Raw genomic sequence first — 24,261 nt, forward strand, 5'->3', positions numbered from 1 at the left:
TAGTAACGGGAGTTTTGTGCGCCTCATTGAAAATAGTATTTTTTTAAACATTTTTTCTTTTTTGAGAGAGGGCGCGTGAGTGGGGGAGGGGCAGAGAGAGAGGGAGACTCAAAATCCAAAGCAGGCTCCAGGCTCTGAGCTGTCAGCACAGAGCCCGACACGGGGCGACACGGGGTGACACGGGGCAACACGGGGCTCGAACTCACAAATGGTGAGGTCATGACCTGAGCCGAAGTCGGATGCTTAACCGACTGAGCCACCCAGGTGCCCCCAAAATAGTTTTTTTTTTTTAAAGAGTACAGTTTTGCTTATCTTTCTTTATCTGTCTAGATATATACAGAAATATTATTTCCCAGACCTTTCAGCTAAGGACCTCTATGGGCATCTGTCTAAATTATACATATCCTCTCTGTCTCTCAGAATATATTTACTTATCTCCCATTTCTCCAGTGGGTCTTTGTTTTTGCTTTTGGCTCCCCCAGAATCTTCCTCACCCCCCTGTCTCTGGTTGCTTTCCAAATGGATTGCTTTTCCCTTTAAAATCTTCCTTTCAGGAGCCCCTCAGTGGCCCAGTCAGTTAAGTGCCTGATTCTTGATCTCAGCTCAGGTCTTGATCTCAGGGTCCTGATTTCAAGTCCCACATTGGACTACAGGCTGGTTGTGGAACCTACTTAAAATATTTTTTTTTTTTTTAAATCTTCCTTTCAGTCCCTTGTCCTTTCTTTCCTGGAACAAATTGACTACCAAATGAGGCTGAGCGAAGTCATTTAAGGAAGAGCACTGAAGCAGTCTTAGAAGCTTAGAATGGAGCCAGTTCTATTCCCTTTGGGATTAAAACAGTAAAGGGGTCTTGGTTAGCCTGTTCTTGTCCATGGTGACATATGTTTGTTCAGTCCCTTACTGTAGTGATGAGCATTGCCAGTTCACATTTAAACTTGTCACGAAACACCCATTCTGCACTTAGAGCCCACCTTTTACTTCTCAATCTTGGCATCTTTACTCCTCTTCCTCTTCTGTTCTCTAAAGAAAAATCATCCTTCCCAACTAGACAGCCAGCTAGCTGCCTCCCTCCACATCAGTGTGCAGTGACAATAGAAGTTGCCACCTTTGCAGCCTCTGACTTGTGACATAGGGCTTGATCTCTCTTAATATATCATCCTAGATATTCTGTTCTCCCTTCTGGCACAAGGATGTGTAATTAGCACGGCCCCTGCCTCTGTCTGCCTGCCCTCACATCATGCTCACTGTGGTGTGGCTGTGGCTCTGCAACCACACCAGCCCCCGTTTTCATTTCACCCTGTCTCTACGCCCCCACCACTGTCCTCTACCCCGCAAACTTCCTATTCCTGTTTCCTCACTACACTTCTCAATGTGAACACTCTGTACTCCTCAGCTAGGCAAATAAGGACCCTCTTCCTGAGACCTTAACTCTGAGCAGCTGCTTGCTTGCCATGTTTCCTTGGGGTATCAGACTGTGTTTGCGATTTAAGAATCTCGCCTCGAAAAAGTGTTTCGAGTTGTCTCATATCCCAATCCTATAGCTTCCTCCATCGAATCCCCTAACTAGAAGAAGAAACCCTTTCAATCTTCTTTATGAGCTCTTTTTAACTATGTTAGCCTCGAAGTGAGTTTCTGCACTGTTAATACATTGTGAGTTAAAGAGGCTGAGCACATCTCTAACAAAGAAGTTTTTCAAGTTCATAGTTACTTGAAGTATCACACTTGGGTTATATAGTCTGCGGTCTGGGTCTCCTTATGCAATACTTCAGAGACAGTTTCTGGATTATATGCCCCCTTCAACCTCATGGTGTTTCCTGTGATTCATTAAGTTGCTGATAGTCCCATTTATCTGCCAGCACCCGCCCACTTCCAGGATTGGTCTTTTCCTTCCTGTTCCTTCTGAGTGTAAGGTCTGAGGCTTAGAAAGTCCTGATCAAATAAATTGTACTTGGTGTTCCTTTAAACATGAATGATACTGTTTAGAAAACATTTAAACAAGCAGAGGCAGCTTGTTTATTTCTGCTCTTGGGCCTTAAACTTGTCTGGCAAATTCTAAGCTCCTTAAGAGCAAAGGACTACATCTTACTAGTCAAATCTTTCTTCTCTTATCATTGCCCACATCACTTAGCATTTGTAGTACCCAGCAAACATTAAGTGTTCGATAAAAGCATTCAAAGCATGTGCTCTTGTGAACCAGCCATATGTCCAGAAAATTTTCCGAGACTTCTCCAGTGCTGGTTTTGGTTTTGTCTAACCCTAATAAGACAGAGATTTTTTGTTGTAGTTGTTAACATTTTTGTATATTTGATACTAGGCCAAACATCTTGTGGTTTGTAGACATTTATAACATTCATTAGTTTAAAATAAAACAATAAGATTGATTCCTTATTACTTCTTTTGGAATTTATGTATTCATGATAGTTTAAACTGTTTAAAATCATAGATTCAGGAGTCAGACTAATTGGATTTTTTATTCTAGTGTTTTTCATACTTTGACAGGGACTCACTATTGTCACTCAGGGAACACACACACACACACACACACATATACATACACACATCCCTATATTCTCAGGTCATAAGGAAAGTTTCTTGAAACATTATTCACAACATTCAATGCTCTGCAGTCTTTTTCTGTTCTATTTTATTTTTAAGCCACTGATGGAGACTTACTCAATTGAAATTAATTCCTCCAAAGTCCTAGGGGATATCTGTTTATGTATTACTCAGTCGGCTAACATACTCAGTACTTACTATATACCATTTATTGTACTTCTCCACTACTTAACTTTGGCTTTGTGACCTTGGGAAAGTCTAATATTCAGTTTCTTCTATAAAATGGAGATATACACGTGATGTATACCTCCAGAGGTATGTTGTTCGGATAAGATTAGATGTGTAAAACACCAAGCACACTGCTTGACAGGCAATAAGCACTAACTATACAGTATTAGCCCTTCCTTCATTGTTTCTGCTGTTATTAAAAATTGCTTTGGATTAAACATCCCATGTTTCCTGAACACTATATATAAATCATATATTACATATAACTTCCTTTTCCCTTTACTCTCATTATGTGTTTTTATATTTTTGAACTAGATATACAATTTAGGTAGGTGGAATGCACAGATCTTAAGTGATGATACACAGATCAGTAAGTTCTGACAAATGCATACATCCCTACATCGCCATCAAGATACAGACATTCCCATCACACCAGAAAGTCATCTTGTGCTCCTTCCTGGTTCCTTGTTCCCCTATCCCCAGACACAACTGCTGCTGTAAGTTTTTCACCATGAAATTGCGGTCATTTGCAGTTTGTGGCTATTATGAATAAAGCTGCTTCAGACAGTGTGTGTACATAAAGCTGTGTGTAGATTTATGTTTTCATTTCTTTTGGATAAATACTTAACTGTACGTAGGCGTTTTTCTAACTTTATGATTAATTTCCAAAGTAATGACACCATTTACATGCCCACCAGCAATAGGGTGAGTGTTCTAGTTTCTCCATCTCCTTCCCAACATTTGATGTTGTCAGTCTTTAATTTTAGCCTTTCTAGGGGCTTTTAAAATTTTTTTAGTGTGTATTTATTTTTGAGAGGGAGAGTGTGCACGAGTGGGGGAGGGCAGAGAGGGGGAGCCAGGATCTGAAGCGGACTGGGACCTGACAACAGAGCCCAGTGCACAGGGTTAGGGTTCCTTCGCTCCAACTCACAAACCCATGAGGTCATGGCCTGAGGTGAAGTCAGACGACTAAGCCACCCAGGCGCCCCTCTAGTGGGTTTCTAGTGTTATTATTGTTTTAATTTACATCTCTTTGATCACTAAGGAGTTGAGAACTTTTTCATGTGCTTTTTGGCCATGTCATCCTGTGCATGGTATGAGATAGACGTCAACTCTCATTATACAGCCTCCTGAATAAAAGAGATTAGGATCTAATATGCTATTATAATTATGTTTTAAAATTCCAATTTATGTTCAAGAGCATTAATTTATTCAGTACTTACTAAATCTCTTTACCCACTTTCTTCCCCAACTCGAAAACTTATTTACATAGACCCAGTCCAGAATATAGACGTAATTTGTTTCAACGGAAGCACACATAGATTCCCCACACACACACAAAAATAAAACAGAACAAAGACAACAAAACTGAATATTTTATTTATTTAATTTCAAATTCATTAAGAGTTTTCCTAAGACCCTTTGGAATTTGAATGTTGAAGCAGCTACATTAAGCTGTTCACCCATATTCTGTCAACAAGCAGGCTTTGAGCTAGAAGTATCGCACTTCATAGCTGTTTGTACTAAACTTACCATTTTTAGTCCTCAAAAGAATTTAGTGCACTTTAGTCAAATAATAATAAATGGTCATCTATCCTTACGTAAATAAGTGATTTTATAAACATCTGCGGTTGCGAGCTGACTCCAGAGGGAATCTTTGAAGCTCATCCTATTTTAAAGTCAGTTTGCTAAGTGTATAAATTAATATTACCTTAAATGATTATACTAAGTAAATCGTAGACTTTCTGAACAGCAAAATAAAATATTGACCTCACTAAAAATGAAGAGAGTAAGGAGAGGCTGAGACATCGGGAAAAAGCTGGAAAGTGAACATCTGTTAAATGTTTTGAGCTTAAGTGGAAATATAGGATATAGGAAGAAGAAAGATGTATGAGGAATGCTTTTTCCTTTGAGTCATTACATACAGTCTAGGCAGGAAGAAAATAAGGAAAAATGAGAAATGTTTAATCATAAGGCAGGAGATAAATACCAATCGACGATATTATGTAAAATGTCACATAGCAGTTCAGGATTAATTACTAAATAAATAAATACTGTTACTGGTTATTGAGGTTCCCAGTATATTTTTGGTGATGTATTACTTTGGAGTTATCTGGGGATTGGTGAATTTTGTGTTGCTTTTAATGAAGATTTCCTGGCTTAGTCCAGATTTTATAGAATCTTAAATCTCCAGGAGTAGGATTAGTTATTAGGTCTAAAATAAAGGAAAATCTATACTCTAAACTTGGTTATTGAAAAACTCATTCCTACTTATAGTACTTACTAAGTACCAGTACTTATAGGAAGCATTCTTTATTACTTGTTTAATTACTGTAACTATAACTTACAATAACTATAACTATAAATTGTTATAATTTTTATAACAAACCTATAGGTATGTTACCCTCATTTTACAGATGCGGGATCTGAGGTACAGAGAAGTTAAGGGAATTGCTGATGGTAAACAGATAGAAAGTAGTAGAGCCCAGATACAGTACCAGTTATGTTATACTCCAGAGCCAAAAGTTATTAAAGAAAATATGTGTATAGAGAAGACTGGATTTGAGAAAATAGTATTTATGGTTAGTTGGATTAATGGGTTTTCAATAATATGTTAGGAGTATTTTTAAACTATGTTAGAAGTAAAGAGCACCTGGGTGGCTCAGTTGGTTAAGCATCCGACTTCTGCACAGGTCATGATCTCTCAGTTGGTGGATTCAAGCCCCGCATCCAGCTCTGCTGACAGCTCAGACCCTAGAGTCTGCTTCAGATTCTGTCTCCCTCTCTCTCTGTCCCTCTCCCTCTCTTTCTGTCCCTCCCCTGCTCCCACTCCCCACCCCTCTCTCTCAAAAGTAAATAAACATAAATTTTTTAAAAAAATAATTATGGGTTTTCAATAATATGTTAGAAGTATTTTTTTTTTAAGTCATGAAAATTTTTGGGGCGCCTGGGTGGCTTAGTTTGTTAAGCATCCGACTTTCGCTTAGGTCATGATCTCGCAGTTCGTGGGTTTGAGCCCCGCGTCGGGCTCTGTGCTGACTGCCAGCTCAGAGCCTGGAGCCTGTTTCAGAGTCTGTATCTCCCTCTCTCTCTGACCCTCTCCTGCTTGCGCTGTCTCTCTCTCTCTCCTAGAAATAAATAAAACATTAAAAAAAATAATAAGTCATGAAAATTTTCATGTTAAATTTTGTGCCATTTTCTAAAAATTAAAGTTTAATTCAAATGTGGCTAACTCTTCTTTTAGTAATACTGTCAAACATTGAAATCCAGTTTTCTCTCAGCAAGTAAAAGAAACTTCTAAAACAAAGGGTGCTCTTGTAATGTTGTTATCATCTCTATCTAGAATGGTTTCTTTATTTCCAGTTATTCATGCAGCTACTCTATCAGGGGCTCCAGACTATAAATTATTTGAAAATTAGTAGATTCAACTTGTATGTAAAAAGGAGAGCTTTTTTAAAATGTGTTTTTAATGTTTATTTGTTTATCTGTATACTTATTTTTGAGAGAGAGAGAGCAAATGAGCAGGGGGCGGATGGCGAATCCCAAGTAGGCTCCACACTGTGAGTGCAGAGTCTAACATGGGGCTCGATCCCATGAACCATGAGACCATGACCTGAGTGAAATCAAGAGGTGGCTTAACCGACAGAAGTCATCCAGGCATCCCTGAAAAGGATAGCTTTCAACATGCTTTTGGTGTAGCATTAATTAAAACCATTCTGGAATCACATTCTTTGGTCTTTCTGGTCTCTGGCATGGAGGTATTCAGAGATTTTTAAAGATACAAAGTTTATATTACTGATTACTTCTAAAAATATCACTTCGAATTGGCAATAAATTGCAAAGATGTATCCTAATCCATTTAGGGTACCAGCCTGAGTCTTGTAAGTAAAACTCATACTTGAAGGTAAACCTAGTTAAGTAGGCCTTATCTTCACTTTTAGATTTGGAAGCATCTTTCATGTTGGTGATTATCATCCAAAGAATAAAGAGGTTCCTATTTTAATATTGGGGAAAAAATGTATAGATAGAGAAATATCCACATACACACTTACATGTTACTATAATGGTGTACTATTATACTAGAGTACTATTTTATGTGTTATGTTATTATACTCATTATGTACATTACATAACATAATGTACGATAGATATGTAATACTATAAATAATCTTGGGGAGGGGAGATGAGGTAACTGCTTTATGTTTCTTTTTGAAGTTTATCATAGCAAAGCTGATAATTTTGGAGAGTGAGAGGGGCAGACTCCAAGGACCTTATATGATTTTTATCTTAAACTTTCAGTAATGGTGCGTTTCATTCCGCCTATGACAGGAAAAATGAGTAACAGATGACTAGTATGTTTTGTCTGCTGTAGTAATACCTTTTATCACTGAATCTGTCTAACCAGCCAATTATTTTCCTGTTGTCTGAAATGAAAGACCATGATGTTTTCTGACAACATAGAAATTTCTGTTCAGTTAAAATACATGTTGTCAGTGAAGTGAAAATAATGAAACTGCAAGAAATGGATTCATTTTAGCTCTAGGACTGAATTCCTCCTCCAAAAACTCAAATCCACATCATGACAATTTTCTTATAAAATAGCTGAAATGCCATGAAAGTATTAAAACCCAGCCTTGACAGTTTTTAGTATTTAGTAGATACTTTGTCTCTAAATTCTGACTTGAGATGTAAACCATAGAGGTGGCATATCTAGTCGTTCCCTTGGGGTAGCCAGCCTCCAAAGGACCACCAACGACCCCACATCCTGATAGTCACACCTTTGTGCAGTCCCCTCCCACGTGTACCAGGCCAGTCTGTGTGACCCGTGGAATACATCAGAAGTGATGGTATGTCACTTCTGATATTAAGTTATAAAAGGCACTCGCATGTCCATCTTGGTGTCTCTGTCTCTCTCCCTCTCTCTCTGTCACGTCACTTGCTCTATGGGAAGCCAGCACATGCAGAGAACCAAAGCCTGTGCCAAAGGCCATGTGCCTAAGCTGGAAAGTGGATGCACCAGCCTCAGTTGTGCCTTTGGATGACTGCAGCCCTGGCCAGCAGCTTGACTACACTTTCACGAGACACAGAGTCAGAACCACCCAGCTCAACCCCTTCCAAACTCCTGACCCTCAGAAACTGTGAGATTAAAAAAAAAAAAAAAGTTTACTATTTAAGCTGCCAAGTTTGGGAGTGGTTTATTAGGTAGAAATAGATACACATACACACCTCCACTAAAACTGTTTCATTCTTCAGTTCCTAACATCTATTTTTGGTTATGATTTGTTCTGTTAAACCTGTCATCCATACTGTTTACCTGATGGAGGTGTGCGGTTGGCTGAAAAATACCATATTCCGTCTCCCATTTTCCAATCCAGTGTTTGGTATAATACATACCAACTTTGAATTCACTCTTCCCATATCTGGGCCCCATAGTAGAACATACTTACAAGAATTGTTTTGTGACAAGGAGTCCTGTTTAGAGTATTCCACGGATTCTTTTCATTTATGTGCAAAGCCACGAATTTTGTATAACTTGTAATTACCACTCAAGCGATTATGGAATTACTGGGAAGTACTTCGAGAGAAAACAGACAGCGTAACAGCTGTTCTCAGAGAAGCTCTCGTCTAGGACTCGTAACTCAGGGATGCTTATTAATTATGCAAGATAATAACAGTGTGGGTTTTTTAAAGTCGTGTTTTTAGGGATTAGTTAACTATATACTCAAACCTGAGAGACAGCTTCTCAGCAAATCTGTCAAGGTCACGAATCCTACTGCCGGCCCTGCTCCCCCATCCCACTTTCTTCTCTGCGCTGTTCCGAAAAGGAGAAAGCCCTAGAAATACTCAGGTTTACGTTTGCCTTTCTGCCCTACTAAACCAGTCTCAGTACCAATAATCATTACTTTACCATCAGTAACCAGACAGAAATGGAAATCATCAACAAAACAATGGGCCGTAAGAAAAGTGGAATTTCAACTTTTTTTAAAAATGTTTTTTTTTTTTTATTTCTGAGAGAGAGACAGCATTAGCAGAGGAGGGTCAGAGAGAGAGGGAGACACAGAATCTGAAACAGGCTCCAGGCTCTGAGCTGGCTGTCAGCACAGAGCCCGATGCGGGGCTCGAACCCACGAACTGCGAGATCATGACCTGAGCCAAAGTCGGTCACTTAACCTACTGAGCCACCCAGGTGCCCCTGGAATTTCAGCTTTTTAAAGGTTGATTTTTTTTTTTCTCTTTCTTCTTTTGTCTAAACATTTTTCTGAACCTGGATTTGCCTTAGGACATTAATAGCTAGGTTGTCAATCTCAAGTTTGAGGTATAAGACTCAACTTAAACAGATGTTCTTCTCTTTTTTGTTTTTTTAATGTTTGTTTATTTAGAGAGAGAGAGCGAGCAAGGAAGGGGCAGAGAGAGAGGGAGAATCTAAGTGGACTCCCATGCAGATAGCACAGAGCCCTATGTGCGGCTTGCACTCACTGAACTGCAAGATCGTGACCTGAGCCACAGTCAGACACTTAACCAACTAAGCCACCCAAGAGCCCCTCAACTTAAACAGATGTTCTTGGTGAAAAGAAAACATTGATGTGTCCCTGTTGTTTGATATGATTTCTTTTAAAAATGTAACTAAAAACCAGCTTTTTCTCTTTTATTTTCGCCATGATTTAAAAAATAAAAATAGCCAATTCAGGAATTGGTCTTGTCTTTCTCCATCCTAAAATGGTACACAGACTATTTCAAAATTTAACTGAGGATTCGCTTTGTAATTGGGAGGTGTAAAAATAGGATTCTGTCTTGCGCTCAGTCTTTCAAATCTTTACCCCTTTAATTCACATGCTTACACAAGCACACATGTGCACGCACACAAACGCGTAGTAAGGTCAGGAATGTGGTTATCTTGAGATGGTGCCTTAAAGGAACAGGATTTATTTATTTATCATGCTTACCATATTTTAGAAATGCAAACACCATAACACAGACACAAAAGATAAGCCATACCTGCTGGTAGTACAAGCATGCATAAGCAGAGGCAGTAGGTTGGTGGCTAAGGACATAGACATTAAAGCCAGGCTGCCTGGGTTTAAATCCTACTTTAAAAAAAATTTTTTAATGTATTTATTTTTGAAAGGCAGAGAGAGACAGAACATGAGTGGGGGAGGAGCAGAGAGGGGGAGACACAGAATCCGAGGCAGGCTCCAGGGTCTAAGCTGCCAGCACAGAGCCCAACACAGGGCTCAAACTCACAGACCCAAGCTGAAGTCGGATCCTTAACCAACTGAGCCACCCAGGCGCCCCTAAATCCTACTTGCTAAGTGAGTAACCTGGGACAGGTTTCTTGACCACTGTTTAATAGTTTTCTCATCTGCAAATTGAAAATGATAACACAACCTTATAGGCTTATAAAATTTAAATAATTTTTTAATAAAAAATTAAAAAATTTAAATAATGTGAATATGAACGTTTATAACAACAGCTAATTGATAGTTAGCCCTACATAAGTAGTTGTCCTTGTTAATATTATACCAGGCCCCCTCTCTGATGTCATTTCTCCTTTCAGATGGCTCAAGCACCAGTCGTCAGGTCTGTGGTCAGCAGGTTCCATTCGTACTACCACCGCCCCCTTTAATGTGTAACTACTTGCAAATCTCCCTCCGCAATTGTTCGAAAAAGCAAAATACTGAATTTTTTTCCTCTTTCCCAGGCCCAACACAGAGATACCTTCATTGAAGAACGCTATGGAAAGTACAACATCAGCGATCCTTTAATGGCTCTGCAGAGAGACTTCGAAACACTGAAGGAGAAAAACGATGGCGAGAAGCAGCCAGTCTGCACCAACCCACTCTCTGTTCTGAAGGTGGTGATAAAACAGTGCAAGGCCATGCAGGAGCACATGCTGTCGCAGCTGGCCGCCGCCGAGAGCAGGCACCGCAAAGTATGTTCACATGGCTGCCCTGCGCCACACAAACTCTTAGGGAGACTTGATAAATAACACTTGGGACTTGCTTGTCAGCTCCTGGTTTCCATGGAGACTCAGTGTGGGTCTCCCTGGTGTCAGAAGCCCCTCAGCCTACCACCGGAGCCAAGAGATCAGAAAGAAAACACAAGTTATTCAAAACATTCAGTTTAGGGAGTATGCCAACCCCTTACTTAAGATGGCATTCCTTCCTGGTATGACGCTCTAGAACCCTGGCGATGTTTTTTTCAGCTCTTGACCATCCAGACTGGGGTTTGGCCAAGCCTGTAGGTGAACAGAGCGTTCTCTGTTTGCTTACTTACGTGAAAAAAACAAGATTAGCAGGTATTTGGGGAATGCCGTAGGAGACAGAGGATTTACCTGACTATAAACATGGAAGCCGGTGGATTATTTTCACGTGTTCCTACTTTTGAGTTTCGTTGCATTTTACTTTTCATAAAATTATAAACAGTCCCTAGGATTGTTTACCTTAAAGCTGTTCGAACCTATTAGGAAAGTGTGTGTGTGTGTGTGTGTGTGTGTGTTCATGTTCTTACAGCTCCTAGTTAGAAGACAAACCTGTGCTTTCCTCTGCCTCATCTCATTGGAATTCTAATGCTTATGATTTTATTCCCCAACCTGTCATTTACCGCTCAAACCTGGCCTGTAAAAGGTGCTTGGCTAGAATCTACGTTTTCTAAAACTATTGGTTTAGATTTATACCAGCAAGGGAGACATCAACACATCTAGTAGGAAGCATTTTACCCTGAAGAATGGGGTCAGCGGCTGCAAATTGATGAACTTGAGTTTACTTTTATGGTTGCCTGCATTAGACAGCCAGCTGCTTCAAAGGCACCTGACAAATTGCTTAGGTATAGGTCTTGCCCAGGATTCCTCTTACTCTTCACAGTGTCCAAATGAAAGGCCAGAGCAGAGATTCTTAACCATGGGTGGGCCTTGGATGTCCCATGATCCCCCAGAAAATATACACAATGCCAAAAGTGTATGCATTCTTGTAGAATGTAAATTTTTTCCCTGTATCTTTAATTGAATTCTCAGAGTTGTCCAAGACACAGAAGAGTTTAACCTTCTCTAGAATAAAGTGAACTAAAAACATTTATGCCCAATTTAAAATGTATCAGTGGGTGTGGGTTAGTTGCCTAAATTTGGAGGGCTTTCTCAATCCTCTAAGAAAGGCTCTACAGTATCCTTGTCTGATAGGCAGGCCCTTGTCCCCTTTCCGGTATGAAGCAGTTGAACTGTGCTGAATGGCTGGCCGGCCGTCATGCCCATGAAAGGTGTAGTGTTGGGGTGATTTGTGACTCGAGGTGATTAGAGAGAGGAGGAAGTTAAAAATAATTCACAATTCTTTAATACTATATTTCAGTGTATGTTCCTTTAAGTGAGCATTAAATATTTTGAATCGACCGCCTACCTTTTTCCAAGTGTTTTATTGAAGTGAAACACTGACTTTGTTACAAATCAGATAGTTCCGAGGGGCTAATAATTAGGGTGCTCATTGTCCCTGTTTGCCCAAGACAGTCCAGTTGATGTCTGTCGCCTTGGGACAGTCATTAAGAATACCCCCTTTGACTCTCAGAAGTGGTGTGGTTTGAACAGTAAATTATACGGTTACTCTGCTTATTATGAACAGAGAGCTCCCTGGTCCACCTCTCCCCATTCCTTCTCAATATTCAGAGACAACCACTTTTATCTTTTGGACCATTTATTTTGGTAGGTGAATTCCATGTGTCTGAATGATATACTATTCCCCCTCTTATCAGTTCTTTTTTTTTTTTTAATGTCTATTTATTTATTTTTGAGAGAGTGGGAGAGGGGCAGAGAGAGAGAGGGGAGACAGAATCCCAAGCAGGCTTCATGCCATCAGCACAGAGCCCAGTGCTGGGCTCGAACTCATGAACTGTGAGATCATGACCTGAGTCTAAATCAAGAGTTGGATGCTCAACCACTGAGCTACCCAGGCGCCCCCAGGCCCTTATCAATTCTTGACACTTAAATTGCTCCCTCTCATTATAGCTGCAGATTTATCTTACACCCTACCTCCCTTTCTACCTTCCCACCTTCCCAAAACAAACGGTCCCCTTTCCCTACCCTCATTCTCTGTCATTTCTAGTATTCCCAAATCCGGAGACTGTCACATTTTGTTTCCTCTGAGGATAAACATCTGCCTAATGCCCAGGCAGTAGATGCCTAACACTCTTTGTACAGAAATCAGGTGGAAGAGGCAAGTAACTTCTGGCGAATACAGATTGTGAGCCAGTCTTCTTGTTTCCTATCCCACATCTGACCGTTGCTCAGCAGCACCTGTTGCCTCCAGGTTCGCCCCTGCAGGGAGAATCGGCTTCTTCCCCCACCCCAAAGTGGCCACCACACCTCCTGCCTCCTTCCCTCTTTTAACATTTCTTGTCTGCTCCAGTCTTTCTGCCTTCACGGGTGGTCATCTTTTCATTCCACTTCTGTAGTTTTTAGAGGGCTCTCCTGAGGGAGAGGAGATGATCTACCACCCTTAGCCAAAAGCTTGTCTGTCTACTAAATTGAAAAGTTAGAGCTTGTTTTTGCTTTTGTTTCATTCTGTTGTTTTTTTTTTTTTTTTTTTCAGTAATCTCTACACCCAACATGGGGCTCGAACTTACAACCCCGAGATCAAGAGTCCAGTGCTCTACTGACTAAGCCAGCCAGTTGCCCAAGTTAGGGTTTATTTTTTTTTTTTAAACTGGATGAAAGTATACCAAGCTGTTTTCATTTTGGTACATGAAAACATTTTGTGTCTAAAGAGGAGCTTTGTGTGCCAGAAACTTTTCTCCCTTGGTTCACGAGAATCGTTAGTGAAGAGATAGGATGAGAAATGGTCACGGGGAGGGCAGTGCTCCGCCCTAGAGCTCTGGGCCAAGGTACCTCTGCAGGAGGAGCGGAAGCTGCTAGGAAGTCCCTTGCCTTTCCGAATATTGCAGTTATGGGTGGGATTATGTGGGAAATGTCCCTTTATTATTTTTTTCTCTGTACTTTATTTTTACTTTATTATTTTTTTAACATGATTTATTGTCAAGTTGGCTAACATACCGTTAGCCAGTGTATACCATGTATACAATGTATACCGTGTGCTCTTGGCTTCAGGAGTAGACTCCCATGATTCATCACTTACAGCCACCACCAGTGCTCATCCCAAGGAGTGGCCTCTTCAGTGCCCATCACCCATTTCCCCCCTCCCCCCATCAACCCTCAGTTTGTTCTCCGTATTTAAGAGTCTCTTGTGATTTGCCTCCCTCCCTCTCTGTTTGAAACTATTTTTCCCCCTTCCGTGCCCCCATGGTCTTCTGTTAAGTTTCTCAAGATCCACATATGAGTGAAAGTATATGATATCTGTCTTTCTCTGCCTGACTTATTTCACTCAGCATAATACCTTCCAGTTCCATCCATGTTATTGCAAATGGCAGGATTTCCTTCTTTCTCATTGCCGAGTAGTATTCCATTGTATAGATTAACCACATCTTCTTGATCCATTTGTCCGTTGATGGGCACTTAGGCTCTTTCCATGTTTTGGCTATTGTTGAAAGCGCTGCTATACATGTTGGGGTACATGTGCCCCTATGCATCAGCATCCTGTATCCTTTGGATAAATTCCTAGTAATGCTATTGCTGGGTCATAGGGGAGTTCTACTTTTAATTTTTTGAGGAACCTCCACACTGTTTTCCAGAGCAGCTGCACCAGTTTGCATTCCTGCCAACAGTGCAAGAGGGTTCCTGTTTCTCCACATCCTCCCTAGCATCTGTTATTTCCTGAGTTGTTAATTTTAGCCACTCTGGCCAGTGTGAGGTGGTATCTCAGTGTGGTGTTGATTTGTAGGGAAATGTCCCTTTACTTTGTGCAGTATTTGCCTTCAAATTGGGCTTAATCCTTTGGTGCCACGACAAGTGGAATGGGGTGGGCAGGTTAATTAAAAGGCCTTGTGAAAAATCTCTACATAAGGTCCCAAGTGTTGAACCTTTTTACATGCAGGATGAGCTCGGAGAGTCTTTCCTCCTTTTAGCTAACTATATGCAAAATGCGAATTACTGACTAAGCAAGGCACAGCTATTTGAGCTCGAGGGAAGGATTTCAGCTTTCAGCTTTCCATGGTCCTGTCTTGCTTCATCACCTACACCCATCGCCTAGTCTGAGCAACTGCCTGCTGGACATATTCATCCTTGGAAACCTTCTCAACCCCTATAGCTAATTAGGTGCTCTCTTCTATTTACAAACCATTTTGTGCATCCTGAAATAAAGCCTAGATCTTACTGTTTTCTAGCACGTAGCTCACATCCCTTTTACCCTGCTGGATAATGTGATCCTTGATGGCCCTGACTGGGATGGACTGATTGATCTCTAGAACTATCTTAGGTGCTTAGATAGGCACTTAGTATTTAATTGTATTACAAGTTTGTTTCCCTGGTACTTAGAAATTATTATTATTTTTTCAATTCTTTAAAGGTGATCCTAGACCTCGAGGAAGAAAGGCAGAGGCACGCTCAGGACACAGCAGAAGGAGATGATGTCACCTACATGCTGGAGAAGGAGAGAGAGCGGCTGACCCAGCAGGTAGTTAGGTGGAGGGGCTCACGGCACCATTTGCCTGGAACAGCATTTCTCGAAGATTGTTCTGCAGGGGGTAAATTAGTGTTGCTCAAAAACAAAGGGCTTTGTGGTCAAATCTGGGAATCACTGGATTAAACAAAGTTAAATAGGCTTCTGATTCAATTTGTTGGGCCCTGTAGGACTGAAAAGCACATTGTGAGTCTTAGGAACAAGATTGGGTATTCCCAAGTTCAGCCAATCTATGTTTACATAGAATCTTGTTTTGACATAGATCACTTGCTGTGGGACTGTCATTCTATAGAATGTACTCTGGGAGCACTAGCTTCAAACTCTCAAGCATTTTGACTTAGGAATCCTAGTAAGAAATACACTTTATATTACAGCCTAGTAAATATATATACATAAACACATGCCAGAAATAAAAATCTGATGAAATCCCATATCATCCTTACTGGTTACAATAGCCATTCATTTTTTTTGTTGTTAATTTTCTTCCCACCTCATGAGATTCGTTTCCTCATCCGATGGGTCTCAGCGTTTCAAAAACACCAGTAGGGTTCCATCAGCGCTTTCCCTCTTGCTCAGAGTTTCTCTGCCTTAAATAGGGTTGGGATGATAATTAAAATAGACTGCATTTGCCTAACAAGGAGCGTTTAAATGCAACTATTTGTTTTTTAAGACCAGAAAGAATGATTACCGAAGTTTTCAAAGTGATGGGCCCCGATTAGCATGTAGAAGTGTTGAATCACTGTATTGCACACCTGAGACGCACAGAACACTCTGTGTTCACTATAGTGGAGTTAAAATCAATAAGTCATTCTGGGTTTGTTGGTTTATTTGTTTAAATTTTTTAAGGTGTATTCATTTTTCAGAGACAGAGACCTGGGGAGGGGGAGTGGCAGAGAGAGAGGAAGACACGGAATCCAAAGCAGGCCCTAGGCTCTGAGCTGTCAGCACAGAGCCTCATGTGGGGCTCAGGCTCACAAACCGTGAGGTCATGACCTGAGCCAAAGTCGGACGCTTACCCGCCTGAGCCACCCAGGCACCCCATGTATCGGTGGGTTTCTAATCTTCTGAGCGCTCCACAGACCTACATATTCCCACAGATCACAGTTCAGGAACCAGAAATGCCTCCTCGACCACCAGAGAGAGAGTAAACCCTAGCATGTCCATTTCTGTGGGGGGAGGTAAAACCTCAGAAATACTAGAGCTAAGCCTGTGGCATCCATGGCAGACCCCGTGGCAGAGGAGAGCTAGCCAGCAACTGCCCTGGGTAAGAGTTTTCTCCCTTTTCTCACTCTAACCACCGTGTGTGGTGGCCTTCTTTTCCAGCTGGAGTTTGAGAAGTCCCAAGTGAAGAAGTTCGAGAAGGAGCAGAAGAAGCTGTCCAGTCAGCTGGAGGAGGAGCGCTCCCGCCACAAGCAGCTCTCGTCCGTGCTGGTGCTCGAGTGCAAGAAGGCCACGAGCAAGGCGGCCGAGGAGGGCCAGAGGGCAGGCGAGCTGAGCCGGAAGCTGGAGAAGGAGAAGGGGCGCGTGAGCCAGCTGGAGGAGGAGCTGGCCGCCGAGCGGAGGCGAGGCCTGCAGACCGAGGCACAGGTGGAGAAGCAGCTGTCCGAGTTTGACATCGAAAGGGAGCAGCTGCGGGCCAAGCTGAACCGGGAGGAGAACCGGACCAGGACTCTGAAAGAAGAGATGGAAAATCTGAAGAAGACCATGAAGGATCTGGAGGCTTCTCAGCAGCATGGTAGCCCTGCCGAGCAATCCAAGAAACCGGTAACCGTGTCGAAGGGCACAGCGACGGAGCCCCCCGTGCTGGTGTCTGTATTTTGCCAAACGGAAGGTTTCCAGGCAGAACGAACCCCCGGGAGCAACCCGGCCAAGGTGCCGAGCGCTGGGCCGCCTGCCGCCACCATTCCCTCTTACTCTTATGCAAAAACCAATGGCCATTTTGAGCCAGAGATTCCAACCGCCAAGGAGGCAGTTCCCGGCAGCAGCGTGGAACACCAAGTGCCTGCACGAGAGAGAGCAGTGGAGAACGGCGGGTGCCCTGTGGGACTGGAGACTCCCGTCCCGACACCTGGTCTCCTGCCATCCAGTGGGGGCTCACTGTCTCCCAGCAGCACCGCCTCCTCCTCTCTCACATCCTCTCCTTGCTCCTCCCCGGTGCTAACTAAGCGCCTGTTGGGGTCCTCGGCCAGCAGCCCTGGCTACCAGTCATCCTACCAAGTAGGGATCAACCAGCGCTTCCACGCCGCGCGGCACAAATTTCAGACCCAGGCAGATCAGGACCAACAGGCCAGCGGCCTGCAGAGCCCGCCCTCCAGGGACCTGTCCCCCACACTCCTGGACAACTCTGCCGCCAAGCAGCTGGCCCGCAACACAGTCACTCAGGTGCTCTCCAGGTTCACTAGCCAGCAGGGGCCGATCAAGGCCGTCTCCCCCAACAGCTCTCCCTTTGGCACAGACTACCGGAATCTGGCCAGCGCCGCCACCTCCAGAGGGGACACCAGCCATTCCCCTACTCCAGGGAAAGTGTCCAGTCCGCTGAGCCCTCTGTCTCCAGGGATCAAGTCCCCCACCATCCCCAGAGCTGAGAGAGGACACCCTCCACCCATCCCACCCAAAAAACCTGGCCTGACACCTTCTCCGTCCACGACCACGCCATTGACCAAAACCCCTTCCCAGGCCTCCTCCTTGGCCACCGCAGAAGACCTAGCCAGCAGCTGCTCCTCGAACACCGTCGTGGCTAATGGCAAGGACGTCGAGATCCTTCTGCCCACCAGCAGCTAGTCCCTGGTGGTAGGCTCCCCATCCAACATTCCGCCAGATTTCGTCCAAGAGCTCAGAGTCCAACCATTGAGTCAGATCACGTTATTTATTTTGATAGTAGCTGAAACCATCTGTATAATACATTTAGTGTGTTTCACCTTTTTATATTTTTTTAAGTAGGAACCAAGTCGTTTGGATTTGTATGACTCACACCTTCGTACTGACGCTGGAAGGGCACCTCAAAGACGTCTCCAGCTCAGCAGAGTCGCCGTCCTGTTGTGACGGAGAAAGCTAATTGAGAACCAGGTGGTGCTTTGCTATTTTGGGACTAGAATCACTCAACACTCAATTTGAATTATGCAGAAAGTGGTTCGTGCCGATTTTTATTCCAGATGAACGTGTTTAAAAAGTGCCTGAAATAAGACTGCCACATGAATGTGATTCTGCAGCGAAAACACAAAAATGGACCATCTAATTGCAGAAAATGAGATCCTCCGTGAATCCTGAATGTTAAAAACCAACACTGCTTTTAATCCTCTTTTTACTGTTTTTAACATAAGCTCTGTGTCCAGACAAGGCTGCATCAGTAGGATGGGAGTCCTGAAGGTGGATGTGGACTGTCCACAATGCTGAGCCTTCCAGAGCCCTTGAGAAACCCTCCCGAGCCGTAAGCAGCTGGGGTGCTGATTTCCTTGCACTTGTGAAAAATTAAGTCACTCCCAGTCTCCTGCATCAATTCTTGACTAGAATGAAATCCCATCTCCTTTCAAAAAAGGTCTCCAGGCATCTACTGTTGTGTGAGGAACTTCTGATTCTGACTGCTACTACTTGAATAGGAAATGGCTACTCGTTCTGTATAAAAGTCTTGCAACAGAATGAGATCCTTATTCTGTAATCAAAAAGCAATAACTTAAAATTCACTCTCTTTGTAATATTATAAGGCAGAATTATACAGGTTTTACCAAATTGTTACACTTCTTTTCCAAGATGCCAGCACTTGGTGTCTGTATCTGTGGAACCAAATTAACTTTTCCCTAAATGGAAGTATATATATCTGTATAGATACACACCCCTTTACGTGTTTAACATACACACACTTAAACACATAAATATTAGTGTGATTATATCTTTGGAGTTTGCAATATAGCATAAAGGGCGAGTAGATGTGCACGTTAAGATTACCTGTCACAGCAACTAGATGGGGCTGGGACCCAAAGCAGTTAAAGGAGGAATCTGGTCCACGGGGACATGGGGCAATTCCAGATGAAGTCAGGTCTTCAGTGTCCCGAAAAGCCAGAGCCAAATTCCCCCCAGCATCGCAAAACTCAACTGGCCAGATGAATGAGTGAAGCAGGTCACTCAATCAAGCACTCTAAGACAGCTAGGAGAGGGGAAGCTGTAGCAAATGGAAGTGCCCGGGCCCCCTGTGAAAGGAAAGGGCCACCCCTGAGCAGCTCCAGCTGCTTACTGCCATGCGATAGTGCTAGCTGGACGTTACCAGCTCCTCAATTGAGTTTTCGGGAAGGCCAGATGTTTGTAGAAACATTCTCATTTTTAAATATCAAAACAGCTTCAAAAACAATTTTAAACTGCTGGTTAAATACTGGTGCAGCTGGGTTTAGCTCAGAAGCTGCCAAGTTGCAACCTCGTTCGTTCCGGAAACTTCCATCATTTCCATCATTGTGAGTTTGTGAGGACAGACTCCTCCGCTCTCCAACTTGTAGGCTAGTTCAGCTGACAGAGGCCCTAGAATATAATGAGGATCCTCGTCTTCCGAACCAGACTTTGCAACCCAGCTCAGACAAGGTGCTTATATGACTGTGGCCACAGGGGTAGAGAGGCCTTGATGTCCTCACATACGTTCTCCCCAGCCAACGTCTAGCCAGCAGCCCTAGCCTGCTATAATTTAAATCTCCTTCCTCGCAATCCAATATGAATTGATGGGGGGACAGGCAGGTGATGGAAATCAATGTATAAATCACAATCGGTGTCTCCAGGGCTTACGGTTTGATTAAGGCCAATACAGCAAAAATTAAAACACTACTCACGGCCCGGGGCATCTACCAAATGATGAAGAAACCGCCCAAAGCGATCATGAGTTAAATTTTATTCCCACGCATAGCCAAATGAAGTGTTGATGATAAAATAGCTGAACTTTGGGAACAGAAGAGGGGGCTCTAGCCCCAGAGTGTTATTACCTCTCTTGCTTGAAATGGTAATCTTAAAAGTTGCATTGTGCTCTTCCTTTGTTTTGGCATAGATATATATATAGAAAGAGAGAGATACTATAAGGAGGTTTATTTCTTAGGAAGTGCACTGAATAATGTATTTCTTTTACAGTGTAATACGGGGGTGGGGAAATGCAAAAGAAACGTGTATTTTTGCTAGTTGCCTATCTTCTAAGATAAATAAGCACAATATTGCAACGGATCCAATAATCCGGTTAGGTATTCTAGATTAGTATTTAAGTTCGCTGTAGATTGTGTGTGTGCTAAGTAAAAGTTCCATGGTTCACAATTGCGGTATTAAACCATGTTGTGAAAGCTGTGTTACTAGTCAACGGATTATAATGGATGTGCGACACATAACACAAGCACTAACTAAATCATCGTGTGTAAAGCCAAATGTACCATGCAGAAGTCTTCATCCATTTTTATAGCAGACTCCATTAAAACAAGTTAAATCATTCCGTCTGGGGAAAATCTAGTCTTGTTTGTACAAAGTCAAGGATGTTGCACAACAGGGCCTGTTTTGTTGGGGAAGGAGCAGGTGGTGTAGAGGGAGCACTCCGTCTGTGGCTTCCAGAAACCCGAGTGAAGCCAGTGACCCATCCAGGTTAGACTCCAAGGAGCTGGCGTCTTGGTTTTCTTTAGAACCTTAGCCTTGGCAATAGTCCAGTCTGTACGTTTCGGACCCTGGGGGTTTCTAGGCCGTTTAGGGAATCTGAGAAAGGCTAGACTCCGTCCCCAGACTAATGGATATGCCAGTATGTAGGGTTTGGTTGATGGCTTCGCAGGACCCAAAGACCCTGAAGCCGTCCGTGATTCACGTATTGTAGCCTAAGGACGCCTGGTCTTGTCCTGCCCTCTCATTTTACAAGGGACTGTTGTATCACTCCTCTTAGTCCAGTGCTGTTGTGCTGCACTGTTAGCAAGTGAGAGCTGTAGGCCGACAAAAGCACTTGAAAATCCTTTGATGTGCAAAAGATGTTCAAACCGAATGGGTGTTTACATCTGTTAAGTTTCCAGCATTTAAGCCAATTAATGATCATTTCAGCAAGCACTGGGTGCATCTTCCGCTGTAGGCAGTGCTGCCTTGTCTTCCCAGTGCGGGTCCCTCTTGCCTGGGGTGGGGTTTGCTCCTCTCCCCTCACTACACCTGCAGTGTCCCTCCCTCCCAGGGACAGTCCTGCAGTTCTGTTTGGCTCCAGACCGTGTCTCTCCCCTTCCCACCCTCTCGCCTCTTCTCTGCATTTAGCTGCGGGGAGTGTTCTGCCAGTCTGGGTCATTTTCTGGGTTATTTATACTGACGTGGGTGTTATCTAGGGATATCTGTGGGACGAAGTGAGCCTTAGGACCCTCTTGCTCCGCCATGTTCCCCGGAAGCAGCAATGCTGCCTTGTCAACTAATTTATAAACAGCTCTTCTGATGCTTGGTCTTTGAAACAGAACTTCAAATGTCGTGAAATGCTGGCTTCAAAATGGAATCTGTTCTCGTAATCCTGAGTCCGAACTAGGCAATAAGCATTGTTTCAGGGGAGTAATTTTAATGTAATTGCTGTAAAACCAGTTGAGAAAACTTGAGAGCACCCATCTGCTGCTTGCATATCAATGGCCAATTCATTGGTAAAAGCAAAGGAGAAAGGAGACTGGGTAGGGGTTCCCTAACCTTACTGTGACCTGCGAAGCCTTCTAACATAAGGGCTCCTGAGGATTGGGCCTGGGGACCTGTCAATGCAGGTGGTCTGAGGCTCGCATCACGAGAAACAGTGCCTCATAGCCCTTTGCTGTCCTTTCACAGGAACTTATTCTCTGCCTCTGACCTGAGCTAATGTCTTAAACTCCTGAATCTTGTTTGCCAGAATGTCAGTGATACTCAGAGCCAAGAGTACTTAGTTGGGTCCAAGCACCATGTTACCCCCATGTGCAGATGAGGTCGTTGAGGCCCAGAGAGTGGTCTCAGGGCCATTGGATTTAAGCCCCCAGTGCTTCCCACTTTCCACAACTTGTGTTTCCCAAATGAGTATCTCTGAGGTGCTTGTTGGCCAGAGCCAGGCCGTGGGCCTTGGGAACTCTGATTCAGGAACCCAAGGTGGGGCTCTAAGATGAGTGCCTTGGCTGATTGTAAGGCTGGACCAGGCGGGACCCTGAAGACACCACATGGCTCCTCCCACTGGCCCTAACTCCCCCCACCCCCAGGAGTGGATTCTCAGACCCAACCAATGCCAGGAGACCTCTCTCGGTCAGCTCTGCTGAAGGAAACAAAGCATCTTTCCTGTTAATTCCCCTCAGCAACCGATGATTCTTGAATATTTAAGATGAGCCAGAAAGGTAGCTGTTCTGGAAAACACAAGTTTAACCCGGCTCCCTGCCCTCAGGGTACTCATACTCTACTTGGGCAGAGCAAAATATTAGCACATAAAAGGTTAACGGAGACAACTGAATAACGTTAAATGGGGTTTAAATGCCACACAGGGTTATTGAAGGTAATGCCGGCAAGAGCTCTTTGTGGGAGGATAAAAAGTTAACTAGGAAAAGGAGCAAAGGTCTTTGCTCCTCTCTCCAGAGCACTGATTTACTTGGGGCTCTGCAGTACCCCCGGTGTTTGCATTGTGTCTCCCTCGGCTTGTCTTAGTCTTCGGATGTGGGCAGAGACAGAGGCACCGGAAGTCCCCAAGAACTGAGTCCTGTTTCAGGGAGACTCACAGTCACCAATGTGGTGTGCTTTCTGCCAGGGCTTGGGGCCAGTCCGGAGGAGCTCCCAGGGCACAGCACTCTGCAGAACATCCCCAAATGATTTGCAGGGAAGTCCTGGGAAAACGCAGATAAGGAAAGGACCTCCTTGCAAAAATCCTGCGTTACTGATAAGTGTTCCCTCTTGCCCTCAAAATCTCCAAAAGCAAAAAGAGAGAAATGAAAGCCAAGCTTTGAAAAGAGTCAAATGACGGGCGCCTGGGTGGCCCAGTCAGTTAAGCGTCTGACCTCAGCGCCGGTCATGATCTCACGGGTTCGAGGTTTCAGCTGACAGCTCAGAGCCTGAAGCCTGCTTCAGATTCTGTGTCTCCCTCTCTCTCAGCCTCTCCACAGCTCATGCTCTCTCTTTTTCTCTTTCTCAAAAATAAATATTTGAAAATATTTTTTTTAAAAAGTCAAATGAATCCTTCTGGGACACCTGCAAGTGGCTTCTGGCCGTGGAAGGATATTAAAGCTGCTTCTCGTCTCCCCATAGCGTGAGTGTTCGTGCTGCCATCACACCGGAGAACGGGGAGTGTCGTGTGGCTCTCTCTGCGCCACTGAAATGCCTGCCTCTGAGAAACTACCGAGAAGCCTTGCAACAAGGTCGCCCTTATCCCCGGGGAGTCAGTCCCCTACTTAATTTGCCGAGTACAACTGACTAACTCAACGTGGTAGGTACTCAGGTCCCCTCCAGAAATGAAGGATCTATAGCCTGAGCTGCAGGAAATGCTGACAGAAAAGAGCCCTCGGCTATAGGCCCCTTAGAGGAATTGCCTGAACTGAAAGCAATCAACTTGACCAGGGTCACCTCTCCTTCAAGGGGCAGCTCCTGCCCAAACACCGACTGGTAAGAAGTTTAAAGTCCTGCTCCCCGCCCCCGCACCCCCATCCCAAATCTAGAGAACTCTGAAGGGTCGTTCCCTAGTTCAAAACCCCTGTAGGTCTGGCTGAGCCCTTTATTGAGACTATGGCAGCTGAGCCTTCCTTCCCTTCTTCCTCCCCTCTCTCCCTTTTCCCTTCCTGTGCATCCCAAAGGTATGTAACTGCCCCCTACCCAGCCTCTAGCTTTCCAGCCTCCATTTCAGACTCTCCTCTGTTCCTTTAGGTCATGATCAAGTCCTCTAAGGGAGGGCAGGCACATTTTCTGAGTATTTTATTTGGTGCCAGGGCATCTTCTATGTTACTTAATTTAATCAACACAACTACCA

At 43.6% G+C, this 24,261-nt stretch overlaps 1 protein-coding gene across 2 annotated transcripts in view; it reads left to right on the plus strand.

Annotated features, from left to right (window-relative positions):
• CTTNBP2NL (CTTNBP2 N-terminal like) overlaps nucleotides 1-20,787 on the plus strand; it is a 53,608-nt gene extending 32,821 nt beyond the window's left edge. For both annotated transcript variants that reach the window (XM_039254913.1, XM_039254914.1), the window contains exons 4-6: nucleotides 10,484-10,714; nucleotides 15,225-15,332; nucleotides 16,662-20,787. In XM_039254913.1, the coding sequence (XP_039110844.1) occupies nucleotides 10,484-10,714; nucleotides 15,225-15,332; nucleotides 16,662-18,119 (1,797 nt within the window). In that variant the 3' untranslated portion in view covers nucleotides 18,120-20,787. The remainder of the gene's footprint in view (nucleotides 1-10,483; nucleotides 10,715-15,224; nucleotides 15,333-16,661) is intronic.
• The last annotated feature ends 3,474 nt before the right edge of the window (nucleotides 20,788-24,261 follow it).

The sequence above is a fragment of the Hyaena hyaena genome, unplaced genomic scaffold (genome assembly GCF_003009895.1).
Source record: "Hyaena hyaena isolate Hyena2069 unplaced genomic scaffold, ASM300989v1 scaffold_505, whole genome shotgun sequence".
In the NCBI taxonomy this organism is placed as follows: domain Eukaryota; kingdom Metazoa; phylum Chordata; class Mammalia; order Carnivora; family Hyaenidae; genus Hyaena; species Hyaena hyaena.